The sequence below is a fragment of the Ischnura elegans genome (assembly GCF_921293095.1).
Source record: "Ischnura elegans chromosome 13 unlocalized genomic scaffold, ioIscEleg1.1 SUPER_13_unloc_4, whole genome shotgun sequence".
Taxonomy (NCBI): Eukaryota; Metazoa; Arthropoda; class Insecta; order Odonata; family Coenagrionidae; genus Ischnura; species Ischnura elegans.
The window spans coordinates 3,562,333-3,588,234 of NW_025791660.1; the positions used below are offsets into that span (position 1 = coordinate 3,562,333).

The window sequence follows — 25,902 nt, forward strand, 5'->3', positions numbered from 1 at the left end:
CCCAGCTGGTCATTACGTTGAAATTAAATTTGGCGATTAAAGAGTCGTTAACCATGTATCATCACTAAGAGCACTTGCCTATGCATTATTATGGCTATATTTGATTTCCTAAATCTAGCTATATGAAAAATAGAAAATTAAGTACAGAGAGTGAAAATAAATAACGTGAAATAGTATCAGAAAAATTTATTTGGGGTCGTCATTGCTAAAACAGCTAGGTGCAGCCAAATTACCCAAATAGCTTCAATTTGAGCAATCAAGAGAGGACAGTTATATTACATAAATTGGTATTTAAGAGACAGTAGTCACTAACAAGGAGCTCTCACACTGTGTTCATCTGCTAATACCGATGACGGATGTGCATTATGGTAATCAATGGTCCTTTTGTGATTGTAATCTTATTTAGAGTTTAACATTTGTCTTATGTTGAGAAGAAAATCGATTTAATTACGATCAAAACTTCAAAATAATATTGAATGATGAAAATAATGGCAATCATCACTCCAAATTCTGCTACTCCTGCATATCAACCTCCAGCATACCCAAGCTTATCATAAACGACAACCAATGCGCATTCGCCTGCGCAGTGCTTCCTAAACGTGGAGAAAATCCAACGCGAATACTTTTATCTGCGACGGTGCAGCGTGCTGGCGATATTTACGTCAACTTTCAAAGATGGATATCAATTTTTCAGTTGCCAAGCCGCGCCTTTTATGGAGTAATTGGGATGTTCCGATTGCCTTTGAGTGGTCCGCTCAAAATCCATTACCTTCATCTTCATCTCGTGATCCCATATATCAAAAATCTCGTAGAAGATCACAACCAATCCGATGAAAAACCGTAAAAAGTGATATCCATCCTTCTTATCGACTAAATCAGTCGAGAGAATTTCAATTATGTTTGCCCGAGCGTTGACTGGCAGTATAATGAATTGGCAGTCCCTACACCTCCATTTTTTTGTAAGGCACTAAAGATTAGATAAGCCTGCTGTCTGTGGGTATAAAGGCTTCTTCCTGAGCCAAAGGATGAGCATATCTCGTTCGTGTTGCATCTGGGAACTGTTCAGCCATCTAGTGGTTCAAATCCTGCTATCTTAGAAGTATTTGTCCGTCGTTTTGGATTAAGATTTCTGTAGGTTTAAAAGACGCATTGAAATAAGAGGTTTGCTTCGTGAGAGTGAAATTATTTTCTCATGTCAGTAACAGAAGTGTTTCATTTTACGTTTCAGGATTGCCTTCTCTGCATTGGGAATAGGAGAGCCGAGGAAGAAGCAAATACCGATAACTAACGTGTTGCCTTTCTATTGGGTGAGTAATTTCTAACGCATTTAATGAACGCTTTTTTTTTCAATTATGCATAATAGCGTGATTGCCTTTTTGTATAGAATGCCTTTCAAGTTCAAGATTAAATCTAATACAATCAACCGACAGAGTTAGAAGGTAATTTATTATAAGATTGTTAGCAAATATTTCTTGTGTTATATCCATAGAATGTTTCTCGCCACACGTGTATTACATATGTGTTCGAAGGTTGACAGAGTTAATGCGATATTCCGAAACTCTATGTAAACGAAATCTTCATTTTTTATTCATGGGGAAATAACTTATTCCAACGTTAGTGCATAAAATAGCTTGTGGGCGCCCTAGACCATCTTAATCAGAGGCCATCTTTAGTCAGTTCTCATTAGCTGATTATTTTTTACTTTTGTTTCAGATTTAGTTTCAATTTATACAGGCGTTTCCAATGTTGGCATGCGGTCTGAGGATTTGCTGCATTTTTAATAGTGAATACTTTCAAAATTACTATTTAAATGTCAATAATCATCGCTATCCTCATATTTTTGAGTAATAAGGACATGAAAAACTGAAAAATAAACTTTTATTATTACTTACTAGAGGACCCGGTTGACTTCACATTTTGTTTACATAGCTTGATTTATCAAGCTGTGTAAACAAAAATCAATTGTTATTCGTTCATCTCGCTAACATCCGAAAACGGCTATAGTGACCTTCTTCTCTCAACCACGTCACGGATTAGCTTCTTTTTATTTCATAAATAACTATATCAACAATTAAGTACCTACCAACAATTTTTTTGCAAGTACCGTTCATAGGTTATCACTATTAATTGCAGTTATTTAATAATACTTGCTTACGTTTCGATTTGAATCGTTGAACTGATGAAGATGCGTTTGCAGTTCTTGGGCAATAGTTCGCTTCACTGTTTGATTGTGAGCACAACACCTACCAGCTTTCATATCTGGATTGCTCGTGGGGGTAGATGTTATCCAGTGTGTTTAGCTTAGAATCCATTACTTCCATCTTGTGATCCTATATCTCAATAATCCTGCAAAAAATACCAAACAATTCAAAGATAAATAGTAAAAAGTTATATCTACCGTTTTTCTCCAATATGTTCAGTTGAGAGGATCGTTATAATTTTTACCCAGTAGATCAGTAACAGAGTCAAAAATTGGTTTTCTCTAAACTTCCATGTTTTATACCTCACAAAAGATTAGATAAGCCCATTCTCCTGTGGGTGTAGAGGCCTCACCCTACGCCATCGATCTCGATCGAGTTGTGTAGTCATGGGGAAACGATCCGTCATTTTTTCTTCGCTTTTTTTCTCTGAGAAGTATATTTCCATCAATTTGTATTGATATTTATGCAAGTTTGAAAAGGCATTAAAGAAAGGTTTACTTCATACGAGTATTATAATTTTCCCATGTCAGTAACATAAGTTGCCTTCTCTGCATTGGGAATAGGAGAGCCAAGGAAGGAGCGAATACAAATTTCAACTAGATTTCCCTAACCTATTGGGTAAGTATTTGCAAACGCATTCCATATAAGTTTTCTTTGAATTATGCATAATAGCGTGATTGCCTTTTTATATAAGAATGCCTTTCAAGTAAAACATTAAATCTAATACAATAGGCTGCAACTGAGTTCGAACGTAATTTATGATAAGAGTCAATAGCAAATATTTCTTGTGTTATATCCGTAGAAAGTTTTTTTGCCACCGTGTATTACATACTTGTTCCAAGGTTGACAGTCTTAATGCGTTATCCCGAAACTATTTAAACGAAATATTCATTTTTATATTCATATAAAAATAGTCTTATTGCAATTTTAGTGCAGAAAAGTAGCTTTTTGGCACTTATCTTAATCACAGGCCATCATTAGTCAGTTCTTATGAGCTGATTATTTTTGGCTTTTGTTTCAGTTGTATTTTTGACGCATACAGGCCTTCGAAATTTAATTTATGTAAATTTGGCATGCGGCCTTAGAGACCGTTGCGTTTTTTAATCGTGAATACTTTCGAAATTTCTATTTTTAATTTCAATAATCATAGCATTCTTCATTTTTTTTGAGTCATAAGGACACTAGATACTTACAAATTAACTTTTTTATTTTTTACTAGAGGACGCAATAAACCTCAAATCACCCTCATTTGTCAAGCTTTGCATAGAAAAATCAATTGTCCTTCGTTCGTCTCGCTAACATCCGAAAACGGCTAAAGCAACCTTCTTCTTTCAACCACGGCACAGATAATCTTATCATTATCATATAAATAATTATAACAACATATAGGTACTTACTAACAATTTTTTTGTACTGTTTATAGGTTATCACTATTATATTCAGTTATTTAATAAAACTTGCTTCTGTTTGTATTTAAATCAAAGCTCTGATGAAGAATCGTTTCAGCTCTTGGGCCAATAGTTCGCGTCACTATTTGATTGTGAGCACAACGCTTGTCAGCTTTCTTATCTAGATTACCCATGGGGTAGAGGCTAGCCTGTGTTCAGCTCAGAATCCATTACCTTTATCTTCATCTCGTGATCCCATATCTCAGTAATCTCGCAAAAAATAGCATCCTACCCGAAAAAAAACGTTAAAAAGATATCTATCCTTCTTATTTATTATGTTCAGTCGAGAAAATGGCAATTATTTTCGCCCAAGCGATGACTAGCAATGTAGTAAATTGGCAACACCTAAACCTTCATTTTTTGTGAGGCACTAAAGATTAGATATGTCCGTTATCTGTGGGCGTAAAGGCCTCTACCTGAAGCACAGAACGAGCAGATTTTGCACGAGTTCCATCTTACGAATTGATTCGCCATATTTTCTTCAATACCTGTTATCTGAGAAGTATGTTTCCATCACATTGTATTGTAATTTCTGTAAGTTTAAAAAGGCCATAATGAAAGGTTTGCTTCATACGAGTAAAATTGGGAAATAATTGGGGCCCTCAGCCGGGGCTAAACATCTTATATTTTATTTCCTTACCCGAGGTGCCCTGCCTTGGAATATTTAGGAAATCCCTTGCTAAGGAATGGATTTTGACAGGGTTCTGCTTCTCAATAACTGGATATAAATTTATGAAAAAAAAAACAATTTCGTTGGATAAAGTTCTGTGAAGGGTGGGAATATCACAGCTCATAAAATTCAATAATGTAGTAGTGATGTTTATCTTCAACTTCCGATGTGTTATGAAAAGAAGACGAAGTGATTATTTAGAAATAATTCCTTTGCTAAACATTGAGCATACTTATGGTGTTCTTTCGACATAATTGCCTCAGTGATTGAGGAATTGGTCGTGCCTGCGGACAAGATTTGCTATACCTTCTTCATAGGATGCTCCCGCTAATGACTTCCATCAATTTTGTCCTGAAGCTCATCCCCCTTTTGAAAATGCTTCCATCCTAGCCACGTCTTCACTTCAGCGTAAAGATGGATGGATGGAGATAAGAGGATCACCAATTATGCATGACAGATGGAATCTTTTAAAAGGACCCCTTGTCCATTTTCAACATTAAGGTTGCCCAGTCGATTCTGTAGTCCCATGGTTAAGTAAAGTAACATAATGTAAAAGATGGTGTGTATGGGGAAGGCAATTGAAAGCTAAGGTAATTTATATTTCTTATACCCCGTTTACACTATGAACGTACCGACGTTAAGCGCGACAACTGCACGTTTACACGTCTAAAAGTTACCATCCTAACTCAGTGCTGCCCTCGTTGTGGAATTGTGTCAATTAACAACTGACGACGATACTGCGCGAGGACATTGAAATCTTTGAAATTATGAAGCAAAATAATATTAATATTTTCATGTGCTAAAACTAAAGCTAGACCGACCTGCCGGTAAAACTTTAAAGAATGTAAGATTTATTATGGGAATCTGTCCATAGTTTAATAATATTCATGCGGTGAAGACAGTAGATATGTTGCTTTGCTACGTTCCAAATTGGAATATAATGTCAACTGGTCATCTTATTACAATATCGACTCAATCCGGCTTAAACGTGTCCAAAATTAATTTCTCAAAAGTTAAATAATTACGATATAGGGATCTCCCCGTCTAATTACAGCACTTCATGTCTTCAATCCTTTGTTCATGTGAAAACTTTTGCACGACATACGATCATTCAACAACGCCTTATTCTTCTGTAAAATTATCAGTTCCTATTTAGATTGTTCCTATCTCCTTTATTAGTAAATTTTAATGAATCCCGTCGTAACTACACATCTTAACCTGCTCGTTTTTAATTATCATGGAGCAAATTATGTCTTTAACTCCCAGCTATCCAGAATGATGAGGTATAACTAACTATAACTAGTCATAACAGTCCGTGAAGTCTATAAGAATCTAGATTCTTCGGGAGAACGTGTCAAAAAATTTAAGAATATTCACGCATTAAAGACAGTACACATTGCTCTTATTATTTAACTACAAAAGGCTAAGATTTCGTCTTAATTCGGCACAAATATTGATTTCTCCATGTCTTCGTCTAAATGTTATAGATATTTGTGGCGAATTTTTCCGTGAAACCCTGTATACATCGATTTCAATCGGTTAATATTTTGAGTAGGTTTGTTATTTTCCACCATCTGTGAAGTATAATGTAAGGATACAGGGTTATAGGTTAACCTGTAAATAAAGAAATAAATAAAACTGGTATAGTATAGAATATCCGATATTATTTGCTAAATAGAACAGCAGAAAAAACTTTCCCCTAACGTCCTTCAATTACCTGCTCAATAATGTCTCCAATTGTTGCCATATATCTTAGATATATTAGAGTTAATTATGAAATATCAATTATTGTATCAAGATTGCAACGGCGCGAAAGAATCGTATATGCATCGATATTCATTTCCTAACTCTTTTGTCTTAGCACACAAGCGCTAACCATCGTAAGTTCGGCAGCGTTAGGTACTAAGGCCTACGATGGTAACTCTGCGCGTTTACACGACGTTTTGAGGTTACGATCGTACGGATCAACGTCGCGACGATCATTGTGTAAACGGGGCATTAGAGGAGATAAGGAAGTGAGGAGGAAAACCTGGACTTTACTTGATTTGACGAAAGAGAAATTACAATATACTTGCCGTCCAGAAAGTAACCGAGCAAATATTTATAATTTTTTGATGCATTTCCATCCATGGCATCCGCTATTAGGTTGTTACTCAGGAACATTTTTTCTATTTGAATACAAGAGGGCAGTACTTTTCCACAACATTTCAATGCGTATGACCCGTTTCGGCTCACAGACTCATCATCTGGGACAACAATTGTTCATTAAATCCGGTGGAAAAGTTTCACCATCTCTAATTCAAATATTTCGAACTTCCACCATGTAGCACCTGCATCTGTCGATTTTCATCTACTGTTCTTACTTCTTTTTTCTGTTTTTTCAGCAGCCTATTTTCCCATCTAATCATGTCACGATAGATTTTCGAGCATATCTTCTCTATTTTCATTCGAACCTCACCTCCCTCACTATTATGGGGTCCGTACCCAGATAGCACAAAGTAAGTGAGTTAACCGTTTCTTATGGTTTTCTTACGGAAAAAATTGATAAGCAGCTTATCGTAAGCTAAGGGACTTATATAAGGCAAGGGTAAGACGTTAGGGACGATTAGGTGAGAAATGCCATCAAATATCCTCAGGCAATGTAAGTCACTTCTGTTGGAGCGCCAAAGGCGGCTGAACAGCGTACTACACATGCTAAGCGGTTCATCTTGACATGAATTTCAAGGCTTTTGGTGAAATAAAGCGAGTTTTTATAAGGGCTTAACAATTGATAACAGATTTTCCCGTAAATAGAAAAAAATTAATAACTGCTAGCGACCGGCTAATGAAAAAATAAAGCATAATACAAGTACTCTATCCATGCGGCGGAAAGAAAAAAAAATAACATCAGGGAAGATCTGAACGTGCGTCCTCCGTAACCGAAGTACTGCACGCTAGCCACTACATCACGGCATTTGTTATGACCATGGGGCGTAGTTACCAATTGAATAACCAATTATGTAAAAAAAACTTGTTTGGCATGTGCATGAAAAACGGAAATTATTCAAGGTACATACATTTTAACATTTATGAATTTTAAATTATGGCTTGAACACCCGATGACTACAATACGTATATTAGATGTTCCTTCCGGCATTTTTATATTATTCTACGTCGGTATTCTTGTGAAATTGTGTTTTTCTTACGACCTTCGTTTCGGTATCAGTTCATAAATGTGAATGATTTTCAAATTATGGCGGTATGATGTTATTTCTCCTCATAATATAGAAGCGCCAATGATAAAAACATTGTTTTAATGCATAAAGGCCTTAATTAACACTCTGAAACGATGGGATAATAACAGCATCTACGGAAGTGCTGAGAGTTTGGCATCCATTTTGCCATTACTCCGGATGTTTGTCGGCCTGGCCGTAAGAAACCCATAACAAGCTTACTTGAGAAGCGACTTCCTTATTCCTTCCTTTCACCTTATCTCAATGACTTATAATGTGCTAGCTGGGTAATAAACGATCGGTATTCCTGCTTGGTAGAATACTTTCCAGACATTTTCAGCGCAGCTATATCTATTATGGTCTCCAGCGGAATTATCATCTCCTCATTAAAGCGATTATTATTAAATAGTTATTTCATTTCAAAAATGCCATTCCAAAGTATTTTCCTTATCATAAAATTGATATATTTTAAAAGCGAGATATTTGTTCTTGAGTCATGTTTATGGTAGTTGTTATTATCACAGACCTCTACCGACATATTTTAAGGTAATAATTTCACATTCATTCTTTTTCTTTGCAGTCATATTTCATTCTTTCATAGCAACACTAAGATCGTGTGTTACTCCTCACTGACCAATGCCATCACGCCTGGTTCCCATTGGAAACTCCCTGTATTCTGAATCCAACATACTCTTAAATAATTATTTGAATCTTCCGAAATAATGGCTGGCAACATTTTTGCTATCGGCGCTGAGCAGTTTGTTGAGGAGAGGCTTCTTGTTGGATTATTAACTGGCTCATTGCTTCAGCATAAAGAGCTGCTTGACATTTTAGAAGATGTGGATGTACGGCACGCGCGGCAAAGAACACTCTTGCATGTTGGTGTGGGACTTGGAAAAACTGACTGGGTGGAGGAGTTATTAGCAAGAGGAGCCGACACTGACATTACAGATGACAGTCAACAGAATGCATTGTCTTCGGCTGAGGAGATGGTGCAGAAGTACCCTGATGACGTAGAACGCTCAAAAGTGCTGCAGTTGGTGACGTTGGTTCACAAGAGAGACCAAGTTATTATGCGTCGTCTCCAAGCATCTTCGAGTAGGAGCACTGATCATGTGACACCCGTGGCTAGCCCAGAATGTGATATTGCGTCTCTCAAGTCCTCTGTGGACTCATTGAGGCGAGAGATGAAATCTCTTGTGCGACAGCTGAGCTCATCGTTGGAGGAACTCAAGGATCAAGTGTGTGGACGCGATGCACTGCTGCGTTGTCTGGAAGAATCCGTGACGTCAACAGCGGAGGATGTGACGTGTATCAAGTGTGGTCTTATTGGGGAGGCATCTTTAAGTCAACCTACATCCGATCCGGCCAGAGCAAGGCAGGAGTGCATAGAAGCCATGATGCGAAAGACAAGGATAGAGTACGGAAACGGAGTTGATGGAATGCGTAGATTGTATGAGAGACTGTATGATGAGGATGAATGTACTGCTTGCATAATTAAATTTTTAAGTGGGGATGATCGGGTGAAGGTGATGGTGGATCTGGAAAAGAATCACATTGGAAGGATGAAGGAGAAGGTTGTATATTTGGATGGGACTCAGTGGAATGGGAGTCAATGGATGTCATTTTGTGATTTTGAGAGTGAGACTGTATATTTGGGTGCAAAGGATTCTTCTGGTGATAATGAGAAATTCGTATGTGCTTGGTTAGCTTGGGCCCTCTCACAATTATTCCTGAAACTAGTTTTTGATAATGAGTGGATGCCCTATAGCAAGGGAGACGTGGAACGAGAGCGTGAGTGGATGAGGGCTCTAGAGGAGTTGGAGGAGAGGAGGAAGAGGGGAGAGGGATTACATTGGTGGATCTTTGATGCATTGAGTGGGAAGACACTGAATGCAAAGTTATGTTGGCTTGCGGCAGCTGTCACTAGTATTATCGCTGATGATGGATCCACAGATGGAAGAGCTTATTTGCAGAGGAAATTCCCCCTCCTCTTCTCTCTCTATTCTAACACTGTGATGGGAAAACTTATAGCCAGTGCAAAGGTGGGTCCTATGTCTATTTATTACAGTTTCTTCCTTACATCATGGTCTTCATTAAAACATTGAAATCATTATTTGAAGCTGTTTTAGCCAATAAATCGGTAAATAATAAAAGTAAATGTAAACATCCTTTTGAATAATTGAAAGAATTGTTCGTAATTTAATTGTCCATGATTTCCCAAAAGTGGGCAACTCATTGGTTGGCATGTAGGGGTGAAATGAAGCTTCTGGTACATTGGTTGGCATGTAAAGGTGAAATGAAACTTCTGGTACATTGGAGTTCATCCTCTCATGTGTTCTATGAGTAGTTTGATTTAATGAGTGTCAGGTTTTTTAGTATTAGAATATTTAAATGCAATTCATTGTAGGCAAACATTCTACTTCTCAATCTTCCAAGATGAAGATTTCTTGGTAAAAGGTAAAATGTTTTTGAGATCTTATGTGTCATAAGTTTAAGAAAGTGGCTTCAAAACTAACAAACTCTAATCTAATGGATAAATATCGAGGTTAAAGATAAAATAATATAAGGAAATTGAAGAGTCCCTAAATTCAAATCTATGGTATATCAATGTAGTGATTTTTTTGTGAATTCCAAACAATAGTGAAAGTCTTCCAATATTTTTCACTTATAAAATTAATGATTCTTGTAGAACATGGGTTTGTTCGAGGATGGTTAATAATTGTTGCTTATGGATACTGCCATTGCATTCTTGTAAATGGAAGAAAATATATTTTATCTCACTACGAATATTGACCTAATTTTGACATTGCATTTTGTTTGTGATTGCACTACTTTTCAATCTATTAATTTATATTTTCTGTTTCAGAGATGAATTTGGACTGATACACTTTGGAGATTGTGATGGAGCTAGTCCTGAAGATGAATATTATGTTTACATTCATTATTGTGTATTTCGTGCAATCGTAACACCTATTTTATGATTATACACAGACATATATGTTGATTTCATGTTTGCTACATATTACTTTTTCATATGGTAGGTAATCACATTTTGAGATTCTTGATGTTTTAATCTTCTGGACACATAATTTAGTCAGTCTTTTCCTAGTAATGCCGTTGGGATATTTGTATTTTTGATAATGTATCATATTGCATCGCATTTGCGCTGTTAGTAAATGGAAGGAATGGACCATTTTAGCTTACCAATGTAATGCTACAATTTATCTGAAAGCCATTGTACACATAAATCTATTTGGAATATATACAGCTCTTTCCAGATTTATAATCATATTTTGCCGGATGTACTCATGTTTGTGTAGCCCTTTGATAAACATTAGTTTGTTTTGGTTCATTGCTCTGACCTTGTTTGGCCTCATTCACTTGTGAGACATTTCCCTGTAGTTTGTAATTATAATGATGTAGGCATAACATTGTGTAGTAGGCATAACACTATATTCGTCAAAGATTGTTAATTTCAAAGAAATGCTGTACATTTTAAATGTTATGTAGACTATAAATTTACAATCTTGTCATATTTCACACACAATAGTTAACATGGGATTTTTTTTCAGTTTTTACTAGTTGGAAGGCATTTACGAAATGTCATAAGTAAGTAATTAGGTTCTTAAATTCATTTTCCTACATGTTTGTGAGCTAAGTCCATTTTTATTCTAGTTGGTCTTTTTCAAACTTTCACTGAGGTTAGAGAAGATCTTTTCATTCATTCATGCACGTATATATTTCCAACATTCACATATCCTTTGTATAGTATTCAGTTGACTGGAAATGTGCATTTCCTTATTTATAAGCAAACAGTAAATGTCTCCTAATCCTCAGGATCGCTGCTTGGCTTTCAAGGATTTAAGTGAATATAATGGTTAAACATGTTACCAGTTCTCTTCATAAGAAATATAGCTATTCCTATTTCATGGCTTTGTGATGCCTCCTTTCTTTGGGTTTCATCGTATATCTAGTTTTTTTTTTCTTAAATGGCTCTTCATTTGTCCAATCTCCATTTGGTAAATGGGTTTGCGGTTTTTTTAATTACTTTTTATGTTTCACAATTTTACTTTTTCTATTTTTTGCATTAGTATTTGTTGCTCATTCGTGTCTGTAATTATATAATTTGGTGTTATTTTATTTACTCTCTGCTACCTGGTGCAACATAAATGTGGTTGTTATGATGTGTAGTTTTTTCCAAAAGAAAATCCATTTACAGCGATTGATTTTTTCTAAGGTATTTCTGAATTTATAATTTTACCTGTGCTACACCACTCTAGTTGGCAAGGCAAGATTAACAATCCAGATTTTGTAAATATGATCCATTAGGTATAAATATAATATATTTATTTCGTTAACTAATCTGCAGTAGTGTCATTATATGTGGATTTAAAAAAAAAATATTTTATAATCATATCTGATGGTAAATAATTTACATGTAAATTGCTTTATGATCATTACTTGTAATTGATAATCTAGGATAATGAATGCATATCTATGAGAAAAACAATGCATTTCTGAATAATTCTCTTTTGAATTTTTCTCAGTTGGCTTATCTCTGAAGAGGAATTGCAAGATATCCTCACTTAAGGTGATGCCTGTTCTTATTTATTTTGCTTTCTTTTTATTCCCATTTATTTTTCTTTTTAAAAATGTCATGATACTATGAGGAAGTAATGTATTTATTTTTCAATAATCAAATGGATTATCATGTAGTTGTAAATGTATGCATATTGTTTCTATAATTAAATTACTTATGTGGTATCACACTATATTCTGTACGATGCCATTCAAGGAACATTTGTAGAAATAGCATTTCATTGAATGTGATATGATTAAACCAGTTTTTTATTTTTGCTGCAAACTGTTTTGGAACTTTATCCAATATTGCATTTCATGCTCCACAGAGATAAAATAAATTTTGTAATGCTCAAAGTTTCAGTGATGTGTTTTGGTTTGAAATGAGTATATCCCGTAAGGTGTATCAGATTCAATGATGACAAATTTTGTAAGAAAGTGCAGAAGGACCTCCTGATGTTCACCTCGTATTTGTCATGATGCTTTTTAGTGCCGTGCTCCATAGCCCACCTTATCCTTAAATTTTTTAATCTAATCGCCTATCAAAGGTATTATTATACTCTTCAATTTTGTTATGCATATGATATGAATCCATTTTAAGAGTAAAAGTAATAATTACCCAGCTCAACCCGCAATTATTGTAACTACATTGCATATACTACCAGTCATGAGTTTATAAACTAGGACCTCCTTTCCCTACGAATTTGAATGTGGTATTTTGAATTTGCATTATCATTTATGTACAGACCTTTTATCTATTTACTACACTCCCCAATAACTCGAGGCAGTGGAATAGTATTTTTGTCTGCTGAAACGTTTCCCTTTTGCCCAATATAAGCACAGAACATGTATTGCTGTCTACAGTGACATTCGAGTTATCATTCCATCAAACAATACTGACCTACAGCTTCATCAAATGCTTGTTTTCACGCTCCTCTCGGTTTTATACCGATGTTTCGCTAAATTATATCAGGCACTCACCCTATCTATTTTCACGCATGGTGCCAGTGTCAAAAATCCTTTTTCTTTCAAAACAAATATAATTTTTTAAGATGTAAGGAAGTTATTGAAAAACATATGCTGATTAGTGGGATCAGGGAAAACATTGAGAAATTATAAGAGGGTTCAGGGTTATTATCTTCAGGATGCTTATTTTCATGTTTCTCTCGGTTTTATGCCGACGGTTTTACTATATTCTATCAGACACTTCCGCATTCCAGTGTGAAAAAATCTTTTTCTTTCAAAACAATAAATAATACACACGATATAAAGGAGTCATTGAAAAACATGCGATTATTATGCGGTTCAGGGAAAACCTTGATAAATTCCAGAATAACACTTACTTCCTAGCCTAACTTTCGATTAAAGTCGTTTACCATCGCCTGGTTGAATCCTTAAGTTGTCTGAAGAACATAATCACCTAAGTTTAAAGCCAAATCCAAACGGCTTGTTTTTAAAGAACATTTTTGCACTGAGGCGAAGTGAGGTATCATTTGCTCATCAATTGACAAATAATGCGCAATTATTCCGAATATTAAAAATTTATGATTCAAGTCGTCAAATATAGGCAATAATTAACAAATCTCTCATTGTCGTCCAGAGAGGAATTGTTTGAAAAGTTCATTTTTTCAATAATATAAATATGCTTCGGTTCAATGATTTCCTTACACAATCCACGCCTTATCGTATTCTTTCGACCAATATCTTGCTTTTGAAGTCAGTGATAACCTAAAACATTAAAAAAACGGAACTTTTCTGATATCTATTATTGACAGACGCAAAATATGCCTATTGTCGTCAATAGAATATTTATTTGAGAAATACGTAATTTTTCTCATACAAAATCATTAAAAGACCACGTGAAAATTTTAAATAGAAGAGTATCAGCTCAATTCTTTTTTTTATTTTTTCAACAAATACCACCGAAAGAATTAGGAGAAAATATTAATGCAACATTTTAGGTCTTCCTCTACTTAGGACGCAACTCCGCTTTTTGAACATGAATTAAATAAAAAGTACTGATACCTTTTATTGGGTGTTTCGAAAGAGAACCGCCATGATGCACTACACCAGATGTCTCGTCCTGTATTTCAAAGGCTCCGTCTATATTTACGTCACCAACCTCATTTTCAAAATTTATATGAGTGTACTAATTTTGTGTTCCATTGCACCAATATGCATTAATGTATTTCATAAATAGACATTAATTTTTGTTATTCGATCTGCATCGATAAAATTAATGACAATTAAACATGCGAAATAAATGTTCTTCTGAGCAAATAACATGTTTTTCTGAGCAAATATTCGTTATGACTTAATTTCTTTCAAACCGTAATGCGTATATTTTATATTTTGGATAGATTAAATAATACAACATCTTACTGGAAAAATAACATCTAAAAATTTTAGTTATCAAATATTACGATTTCTGCCAAATGCGTGGCATAAAAAGGGCGAAGATGATCCTGCGTAATCATACTTTGACAGAAAAAACTGCATATTTCTACAAGACGGCAATAGAAGGTAATGCGGGTTGCACGACTGTCTATATATACCGAATAGGGCCAAGGTTGCGAAAACGCAACATAATTTTCCAGATCCGATTTTCGCTTAATGTTGACTTCCCGAAGAAATATAAGCTGTAACATCTATTAATTGAAATTTTGACGTTTAGGTATATGGACGAATAGAAAACTTGATGAAGGAAATAGCTGATCTTAGGAAAACATATTTATCTTACGTATCAGGTGACTTGATAATAGACACATTTTGAGTGTTTTTTTAATAATATCGAAATACTTATGAAATGTCATTAATATCTTTCTAAATCAGTTCTACCTTATATTTATCGAAAATAGTGAGTTCTATATCAATAAAATTCAATTGAAACACTTTTTTGCATTTATTAATAACGTTGCGTTTTCTCAACTTTGGACGTGAATTTATACCTAGTTAGCGGCCATAGGCACATCGCAATGCACAATTGGTTTAATTTGTACGAAAACTTGGGCGAGAAAAAAAATATCGGCAAGATCACTGCCACGTTTGCTCACAAATATAGTAAAGACTATCGCGTGGTCAACTCAAAAGGTTATTTTGGCGCTTTTACTTCGCAGTCCTGGAGATTTTCCGCGTTGAAACATTACCTTCGATGAAGTATGGATTCATCACTATACTACATAGATAAAGTAACGGGTGAAAAAAGGGATTTTTTAAGATAAAGGCTCCAAAGCAGGCGAAGAGTGTGATATGGGCCTTTCAGGTCATGTCAACGATGTTTTGGATGCATATGGAATAATCTACATCGAATACGTGGAAAAAGGAAAAACGGTAACAGGGGAGTTTTATGATCGTTATTGGCAGTGGCGCAGCGAGGGGGGTTTTGGGGGATAAACCCCCCTCCCCCAAGGCTCAGAGAAATTTGTAAGTTTAATCCATTTTACTTATTTGGATCGGTATTACTTGTAGAATAGGGCTAGGATTATTCAAACATCGCTCAGAAAGCCGTAAAACTCGCAATTTTGAACCATTATTCTTAAAATTTTCTGGAGGAGTGCCCACACAACTCCTGCTTACCCTGGTAGGTATGTGGGTGGGTATACCCCACACCCCTAAGTATTAGTTGTGTATAAATACCCCCAGCCTTAATTCTTAGCTGCGCCCATGCAACACATAACATCGTTGTAACAGCATAAATCGTAGCTTTGTTTCCTAACAATCGTGATCTCAATCATATATATTCATCCATGAAAGGTACTGTGTCTGACTTAAAGGAGAGATTTCACTGATATAAAAGTGGATTGCACCTTTTATTACGGATAGAAAATATATAAGATATATATAGAAAATTCTTATCTATTATAGATATATCATTCGAGTCCGTGCGTGGCATGGTCTACTGAGGTCTTTTTTTTTTATATTACTTAAATATATCCTGCTATCCAGCAACGACGTAATATTTCTTGTCAATGATATATTGGCAACGGCTGGCAATGAATTATAAGGAAAACATTTTTTTTAGAGAGTAAGAAAATTTTCTAAGGGCAGGAAAAGAGTAAACGTATTTTAAATTGGTCCAAACAGTTTGCTGTAAGTTCTGTGATCAATGGTAATCGCCGTTTACGTAACAAGTGCTCTTGCTACACGTTTCGCAGAAAATGATTTGATTTTTCTTCACCTATGATGCAATGAGTTAGATTGACGCAAACGAGAACCCTCGTGACGTCACCAACTCATGAAAGAACCTTAAGTAACCTTAAGGTTTTCTTACTTTTCGCGTGCAAGAAAATGGCTTGATAGAGAAGATTTTTATTCGTTTGAGTTCATCTTCACTAATATAGTTATAAGATCAAGTCAGTCTTGGATTAATCCCATAGTCGCAAAATTGTGTATATCTCTGCCTAAAAGCTCTCCCAAATGTTATGCAGACGACTCAATCGCTCGTGCGCGTGGATTTCGTAGGCAATGTAATTCATTGGTGAAAGTGGCCGTTAGACAATGTCCCTCGTGGCTTTCCTCATTGGTCCCAGCGAAGTAAAAGAGCTCCGTGCATTTTGGACTTCTTTCCTTCTCGCAATTCTAATCCACTGCGCTTCCATTCTGCCAATCTCATCCAAGCATAATCTCTCATCCCTGGAACCTCTCTGCAAGGTTTTTGCAGTAATACGTAAAAATATATTGTCTCACTTTCGCAACGTGTCAACAAATAAACTCTCCTCCCTCTTAATCCATAATCTACATCTACGAACTACGCCATAATCCCCTAAAAAAGGCGTGTGGACGGGGGTGCTAGGACAACAGCCATCTACATATAAATAGCAAATGCTCAAACAAGATTAAAACTAGCATAGAGTAATAATTGACAATATGCGTATGTTTAGTTATTAACTACACGAAATTGAGATGTGAAACGATATAAAATATTTATCAGCTGTGGATTCCAAATTATTCTGCACGATTAAAAAAATATAAATAAGTACAATTTAAATTCCAATATATTTAAAATATGAATACAGTTATTTGCGAATATTGTACAATTTCACGATGACGGTGGAGAGGAATAACCAGTGATGATCTTGGACGCAAAGATCCAATTAGTGACTGGTTATTCAGGGCATAAGCTGGTGACAATGTGACTGCTGGTGACAATGGACAAAGCTGGTGACTTTCAAATCTTTGAGTACTGTCTGCGGTATTCTCTTATTCCTTATTTAGAAATTCTTCGGAAAACATGAATTCATTGATAACAAGTAAGGACCCAGTGATTAAGGTTAATTTCTTCTTGCGTGGCCAAAGGCGAGGGCATCACTTATTGGCAACCTGAATGAGTTTAAGCTTAGTTTTGGCGTGCCAGGAGATAGGAATTCAAAAGCAGTAGATGCGTCACTCGAATCCCTAATCTCTTGAATCTTTTTAAAGTTTTATGATCATAGGGATAGTATGACATGAGTTGGTCGTCGCGAAATTTATTAAATGATGAGAAAGGTTTCTTGCCGTCTTGAAAAATAAGCATTCTAGGGAAAATGTCAATCCTGACGATTTTTTTCCGATTTTATATGCTCCATGTAAGTAAATCTGTAGACCATATTAAATCTTTCGATCAAAAAGTCTTCCCGAAGCATGCTGAGGATGTCCTTCTTTCGCCTGCAGCTGAAAGATTGCCGCCATGGGTGGAGAACTTCATTCTTAAAATAAAAGTAACCTGAGGTTTAATTTCACGAGGTAAAGAGTTATTTTTAGGGGTATTTTTAACTAATAATCACTAATATCGTAAACAATACAAAAATATCCCCTCCGAGAGTCCCTAGCAACACAAAAAACATCGATAATTTTTTCAATGCCTTTTTAGTAAAGGATGATTAGCATTAATGAATTAGTGGAGAAATGTTGAGAATATAAAATAGAAACATTATTATTAACACCCCCAACAAAATTAAGAGAAAATTACCTCATAAAAAGTGTAAGAACTTTCGGAGGACGCCGGTGACAGACAGTGGCGCCGACTCCATGGGACCTAAAGTTGCCCGAGCCCTCTCGAAAGTTCGTTATGGGTGTGAGGAGAAAATGTGTCAGGCTTGTCGATTTTTGTTATCAGGGTTCTTATGATGATCATACGACTCTTCCAAAATGCTTAAAAGACTTATAACTCACCACTTGTAAAATTTCCCGTGGCAAGATCCCCAGATTGGGCTCCCCTTATATTTTTTGTGTGTCGGCATCCTTAGTGACAGAGGAAAGCTTGAAACCAGAACTGACGCAAAATGCAAATGCCTGAGAATCTGGTGCCGACGTTAGTGAAGGTTCGAGACCGCTAAGCAAAGGAAAAGAGAAGAACGGAGATTTCAAGGTTGAGGCTGCCGAGCGCAGTCGGCAGCCACCTATTGATGACGCTCGGTTTCAAGGTGATATACGTCAGTGCTTCAACTTGCAAAGGATATTTTTTCCATCATTTCCTGAAAGCGGCCTTTGCAAAGAGAGATATTGATAGTTATTTCCAGTAAGTGAAAAAAGACAGGTGAAGGCAGAGTGAATGTGGTGGGGAGATAAGATATCAGGAATGGAGAGATATCCGTATTCACGACCTCAACGCTTCTCCATTTACCTTTGGACGCTGAGTTTAGCCAATTTAGCCAACTATTTCAACTCTCTTGCAAGAGAGTTGAAATAGTTGCAGTGCGGTGGAAATTTGGAAGATGGGCTAGAATATAACTTCCTCAATGACTTGAATGACATTATATCGTCCAAAAATGAAATAGGAAATTCAAAAAGTATATCCTGTTTGCGTCAGAGATACGTGCTTTAATTGTCTCAAATATAGTCAAGATCTGATTGCGGAAGAATGTATTCTCCACTCTTTTAATTGCAACGCAGTAAAAGAATTCTCCCATCATTCATGGTTCGAATAAAAAACACGCTTGATTGCCTCATGGGTAAAATATTTACGGACATTCACGCTCGAAAATTTTCGGTGTATTTCAAAATCGACGAAATCATGGGGTAGTTTTTTCCATTTCTTAAACCTGCATTCATGGTCATTTTTCCGATGAACGTTGGTCTACGTTTAATCCCACGCTTAGTTTCCATTAAGATTATTTAATGGCTTTTTTGCATGCCTGTAAGCTGGAATTAAGTCACATTAGATTAGTATAGAAATAGTGAAATTCTAAGATCACAATTAAGGATAGCTTTTTTGTAGTTTCACTATAAACTACTGAAAAAAACTACCTAATCACTCAAACCATTTCTACGAAAAAAATTCTTTTAGCAACTACTACCGCTTGATTACGATCAAATGACATTTTTCCGGTCATTCCTTCACAAAATTGGAATTCCTCTCCAACTTGATGTTAAAAAGTTATTTTCAGCATCATAAAACGTGATGACCAGTCTTCAACTACGGTTATAAAGTAAAAATATTGTGCGAAGCAGCGAAAATATAAACAGGAAAATTATTGATGTAGTTTTTCTCCCAATGCCACTGCGAATCATTTAACTATTCAAATCAAACTCGTTGACACATTATTTCTGCATCTTTAATAGTCTCATTACTGTTCTCTTATATCCTAACCACTTTCTGCTGGGAGTGCTTCTCCCCTAATTCGTTTTCCCAAAAACTTCTACTGCAGCCAATCCTTTGACAGTTAAGGCGACAACTTAACATTTCTTGTCAGCATTCCATGGCACTTCCAAATAAGGACTCTCATAATGTTCAATGCAAATAATATGAACTGAAGGTGAGCCCTTCACTCTGAAAGATATAACTTCTTCCCACTCAACGGTTTTCTTTTGAGTTACCCATCCATTCTGAAAATTAGCTATCTTTTTCTCTCCGAACGAAACCTTTTGTATTGCGTTGGGTATTTTGAAAAATAAATACGTTTTGGTGTCGTCGTTTCGAGGGGAAATGTGAAGTAAAACTCAAGGAAAGATTCCAAAGCAGTGAAGTTTTCTCCGGTGTCACACCGGGCCAGGTCCTCTATTTCTCCTTCCAACGTTTCGATGGACAACTCGCCCATCGTCATCGGGGATTCTGGAATCCATTGGATTGATCCAATTCACTGCAATTGTTCTGCAATCCTAGCAAACTTCACTGCAATTGTTCGCCGGAAAAAAAACAAAATTAGATTCCAAAGCAGTTAATAAATTATCACCTTATCTAGCTAACCATCCGGACCAAAAAATATCGGCCGTCACGAAACAAGCTCTTGCAGATGGACACCCGATAAACCGTCGCTTAATTTTGACGAAGATAAAATGGAGATGGTTTGACTTATCTTGTTCACATTTTTCTCGTTGAAAAATGCATAACGACAAATCGTTTTACAGATGCATATATCCCCTGAGCGATAGTGGAGGAATAAATTTCAATGAGATCCCTTTTCCCGTCGAAAAACGATTCGATTTTTAAGACATTTTCTAATAAGTTCCGGGTAGTTTCTTCACGAAACTAGCAAAGAGAGATGCCTATTTTTATTGAAGTGTCTTGTTTTCAGGTTCTGCTCTTTCTCACCCTTGGCCGAATTTCTTGGTGAAAAGAGTTCCACAGGTATATGTTATTCATTATTACAATTGATATTAATTTAAAATAATTGACCTCATTATTTAATTTCGTGGGATTATTTATATCAAGTGATGACTTATTCAATAAAAAATGGAATAAAAATCGAAATAAATATCATTTGATCATGAATTTTTAACATTTGAAACGATGCTCAACGTAGGTAATTATGTATTGTGTTTTGCAGATGGTTTACACTATAATGTTATTCTATTCAAATGAATTTTTTGAGCCATAGATTTTGTCAAATAAACTTCAAATATCATTTTTGTAAGCTGTTAACGTGTATCCTTGTCTTCATTATTATCCACTGTCCAACATTTGCATTCAATTAGTCTTCATAACCGATTGATTCTGAAATTAGCCGGATTTTTCACAAAATTTTAAACTTTAAAGCTCGGGCAGCAGTTTCTGACGTAATCCGATTTTAAAAGATTTGAGTGCAATATCCTGATATCATTTTGCAGCTTTCCCGCAAAGGGAAAATTTGATCAGGGAGAAAACTTTTTTTCGGCCCACCGAACTGCTTATCTCCATCGCGTTTATCTCTCATTTTCTTTGCGTCCTCCTTTTCTCATTTCCCACTTATCCCGTAAGGCGGCGAATGAGATCAACATATACACTTTAGAGGGATTTGGAGGAATTCCTTAAAAGACAAACATAGACGGAGGAATAGCATTTCAAGCAATTACTACTAAGTGTCTGCTGGGATTAATTTATTGGAATCAATGCGGTTTCCTGACTCGCTAAAAGTAATTTTTCTATGTTTCACTCTTAAAGGAGCCCCTAGGAAAGTTTTTAGCACATCCACTTTTATGGATATTTAAGCCAGAACAATGGGGAAAGTTGCATGATCATTTTTTCATCGAAATTATACATGATTCTTATAGCAATTTTCACCAGGAATCCATTTTCACCAATCAAACTTCTCGGCAACCATTGATTTTATCATTAAAATGCATTTGGAAACAGTGAAACCCGTCTGCAAACGCGAAGTTAGCTCTTATTGTTGGTGACGTCATTTCTCCCTACGGCGTTTTCGTTTTGCATATACGGCGGCAGAAGCTACAATGAAGCACTCGTTGAGTAAGTGAATATCTCGGTATTTTTTTAATCTGTGTTTTCTCTGAGACATGTTATGATGTCATTTAGTCACGTAAAATATTTTTCATCCATTTTCTATATTCGTAAAAAGGAATGTGTCGAATATTTGCGAAATGGTAGACGGTTTCGTGTAGGCTGTTGCGATAATCTCCCAAAGGTGGATTCCATAATGATGGCTTTATATTTTAAAAGTAACCCGGACTTTTTGACTGCATAATTTAAAGAAGTGAAGGCTTCGCGGTAAGTTCGTCTAGTTTATTTCATCATTAATAGGCCAGCTTTAACGAATACAGAAATAACTAATTTTCCCCTGTTCAAAATTTCTCCATGAAATATTGATGCATCTAGTTAGTGCTAATATAGTTTATATGATATGAGTTATGATTTTTGCTTTCAGTATGATATCAGTTTTTTGATTCAGTATGTTTTCAAATGCTTTCCGTGCACAGATTTAAGGTAATTTCGCTGTTTTTTTAATGAAAAATACAACTGCATTTTGAAGAAATGGTTTTGGATGAATCGTTCAAAGTATTTTTCGACGCTACCTTCAAATTTTCCCCATCATTGTGGCAGAACCCGGAAATCCTGTTTTTGCACCAAATGGTTATCAATTCAGGAATGAAGGACAAGCTATTCTCACAATATTCTTTGACCTTTCTTATTACTCTCTCAACGTGTCCTAAATCTTTCTATTTGCTTAGTTAGCTTAACTCCATTTTTAGAGATCTTTACATTCTTGGAAACACTTGATGGTCCAATTAACTCTCAAATTTTACCACTGAATGAGTGAGCAGCTTTTTTGAAGCCGCGATCTGCCATTACCCCACAGCCTTTTGGAATTCGCTCAAGAAATTCAGTCGAAGAGAAAACTATCTATTGCCCGGCCACAATAACCCCTCGAAATGAAATTTTCTAAAGAAGAATCATAGGATTTTTTAAATTGAGTTTAGATAGAAATATTTGAGCTGTAAACATACCATTAATTTTGCAGTAATTTTAAAAGCTGATTCCTTTGAAAAACATTTTTTATATTTTTATTTACTATTAGCAGTATAATGCACTGATTGCTGTAAAAAAACGGATTTAGAGTTACCTTCGCAGTTCACTTCTTTTTTTATTGCTTGGCTAATTTTAGCATATTACCTTTTGCAGCGTAATAAACTAAGCGCAGTTTGATATACTTATCACAGTAGAAAAATTGATCTACAAAAGGAAAATGCGTTGTATGTCACTCACTGCAGTGAGAACTGATCTATTTTTATACTCCTATTCAGTTTAAACTTTGCCAAATTAGGTAACCTGGCTTTTCAATTTCTAATTCTAAACAATCAATAATAGACACTACATGCGAAAAGCGAGCAGAAAGGGAATTGGCATGTTAGGCAAAATATTATTTCTGTCAAACCAAAAAACTAGATTCTTCAAAGAACTAACCACTGGAATAATGGAAGCAGAGATATATGGTGCCGCTGTCGAGGACGAGTCATTGAGATGTACTGGGCTAAAATATTGAAGGATTCGTTGAGTCTTATATTCGTTGACATAACCATGAGAAGCAATCTAGTCTTTCGTGATAGCAAATTGACAATAAAATAATTTTCACTGGCTATCCTTGAATAATACGATGGTTTTTTTCCTTCAAAAACAAAGTATACTTGGCCCTTTGGCTTCATATCTCCCTGTCTGATTCCATGTCAGAGCTGCTGCTGCTGTCGCCAAAGTAGGAATCACTTATCACACTCTTCTTCGGTAGTTGAATTGCTACTCTCATTAGCTGCAATACCATCTAGCTTTTACAGGCAGAAGAACTTCATAGGAGAGTTAGCAGCATTGGTAGAAACAGGTTTTTTTCTGAATACCTACAGTTTTTGTTTTTGGCTTCAATTGGCAGAATTTTCCAGGACCTCAACTCTCCTCGACCTTCCTCAGGTTGTATTTCCTCCTGTGGCACACAGTTAGTTGATTGGAGGAAGTATTGGTCATATATCAGTGAGTTTCTTACACATTTTACGCTCCTAGGTAGCAAATATGGTTTTGAGAGAGTTCAGATAGGAATACTACGCATGTATATGCCATAAATATACCACATCAGGTAATAAACGTTGGCACTGTCGAAGGAATAAGTGACCATAGGGTAGTAACTGCAAAGTTTTCTCTAAATACCGCTGTAAACTTTAAAAAAGAGCGTAAAGTTTTCATTTTTAAAAGAGCTAATTTTGATGGGTTTAAGAGTCATATGAAAAATGCTTTCCCCGAGTTTCAAGAATCAGTATTAAAGTTAAATGTAGAGAATACTTGGAAAGCTTTTCTTTCGCTCGTAACTTCAGGAATAAATAGCTACATCCCTAGTAAAATAGTAAAAGAAGGCAGCGAACCGAGATGGTACGACGCGGAAGTGAGAAAATCATTGAGGCGACAGAGAGCGTGTCATGCTAAAATGAAAAAAGTCAGCACGGATTTATCCGCTAATGAACGAGAGGTAATAATTAAAAAAATATAGGATGACTAAAGCCGCCACGAAGGAAGCGTTCAGGAATGCGTTCACGAATTTTAAAAGAAAAACACTAGTAGAGCAGTTACAGGATAACCCAAAAGCATTTTGGTCATATGTTAGGGAAGTTCTAGGTAAACGATCTACCGTATGTTCGCTGAGAAACGACAATGGAGATGTGTTGACAAGCAGTTACGATAAAGCCAATTTATTAAATTCCTACTTTAAGAGCGTGTTCACGGAGCCTTCCGAAAACTCACCCGAGACCGATGACAATCCCTGTATACATAAGATGCCAGCTATTGACATTAGCACGCTCGGAATAGAAAATATATTGAAATCACTTAGTCCAAATAAATCACCTGGTCCAGACGAAATCCCTTCTCGCGTATATAAAGAACTAGCCTCAGAACTTGCCCCCTACTTGCAGTTAATATTCAGTAAATCCATCAAGCAACACGAAGTACCTAATGACTGGAAAATAGCTAATGTAACGCCTATATTTAAAAGTGGAGACAAGGAACAGCCATCTAATTACAGGCCGATATCTTTAACGTCCATCTCTTGCAAAGTCCTTGAACACATCGTAGTCAGCTCGGTAATGAAACACCTAGACGCGCAAAACTTATTAATGGGAAATCAACATGGATTCAGGAAAAGCAGATCGTGCGAAACTCAGTTAGCCCTTTTCGCCCACGATATTTTAGTCTCCGGGGAAGACAACATTCCAGTGGACGCGATTTTTCTTGATTTCAAAAAGGCATTTGATAAAGTACCCCACGGAAAGTTAATAATAAAACTGAAATCTTATGGTCTAGACGAAGATGTCATTTCCTGGATTAGAGAATGTTTGAGCGACCGCGTCCAAAGAGTAGTATTAGACGGTGCAGTCTCCAATGAGGTTAGAGTGACTTCTGGCGTTCCTCAGGGTAGTGTCATTGGCCCACTCCTATTCCTTCTTTATATAAACGACATTGGCGAAGTAGTGCAGAGTAAGTTTCGATTATTTGCAGACGACGCTGTAGTTTACAGAGAAATTCGTTCCAGCAAACATATAGATGAACTAACGAATGACCTTGCTGCTATCCAAGCTTGGTGCGATGCTTGGCAGTTAGAATTAAATTTGGAAAAATGCGTCGTAATGAATTTCTGGAAGAAGAATAACTCCCTACAGCGTAACTATGTCATTCGGGGCACGCAGTTAAAGGCAGTTGAATCTGTGAAATATCTAGGGGTTAGACTCAATAATGATCTATCGTGGAAAAAACATATTCGAGAAATAACCGGTCAAGCTAATCGTAAAATGGGTTTTGTTAAAAGAATATTAGGAAAGTGCGACGACAAAGTGAGAGAAATTAGCTACTTTTCCCTCGTTAGACCACATTTGGAATACGCTGCCAGTGTTTGGGACCCTCATGAAAAAGGCTTAATAACAGAGTTAGAACGCGTGCAAAGAAGAGCTGCCAGGTATGTGAAAGGTCGTTACGATAGTCTTGTTAGTGTAACTGACCTCTTACATAAACTCGGATGGGAATCTCTGTCGGACCGTAGATTGAAAAATAGACTAAACCTTTTAGATAAATTCAAGAGCAGTGTCTTTTCTGACGAAGTTAACCATATCTTGCGGACGCCAACGTA

The 25,902-nt window shown here is 36.1% G+C and overlaps 1 protein-coding gene across 2 annotated transcripts; it reads left to right on the top strand.

The window, feature by feature from the left end:
* Nucleotides 1-2,740: 2,740 nt before the first annotated feature.
* Nucleotides 2,741-11,917, top strand: LOC124173047. Of its 2 annotated transcripts, XM_046552567.1 has the most exons (3): nt 2,741-2,819; nt 8,112-9,576; nt 10,401-11,917. In XM_046552567.1, exons 2-3 carry the CDS (start codon nt 8,254-8,256, stop codon nt 10,404-10,406), a joined length of 1,329 nt encoding a protein of 442 aa, XP_046408523.1. In that variant the 5' UTR covers nt 2,741-2,819; nt 8,112-8,253; the 3' UTR covers nt 10,407-11,917. The 2 variants fall into 2 exon arrangements, with proteins under 2 accessions (XP_046408523.1, XP_046408522.1); XM_046552566.1 differs by having other exon boundaries at nt 8,112-11,917.
* The last annotated feature ends 13,985 nt before the right edge of the window (nt 11,918-25,902 follow it).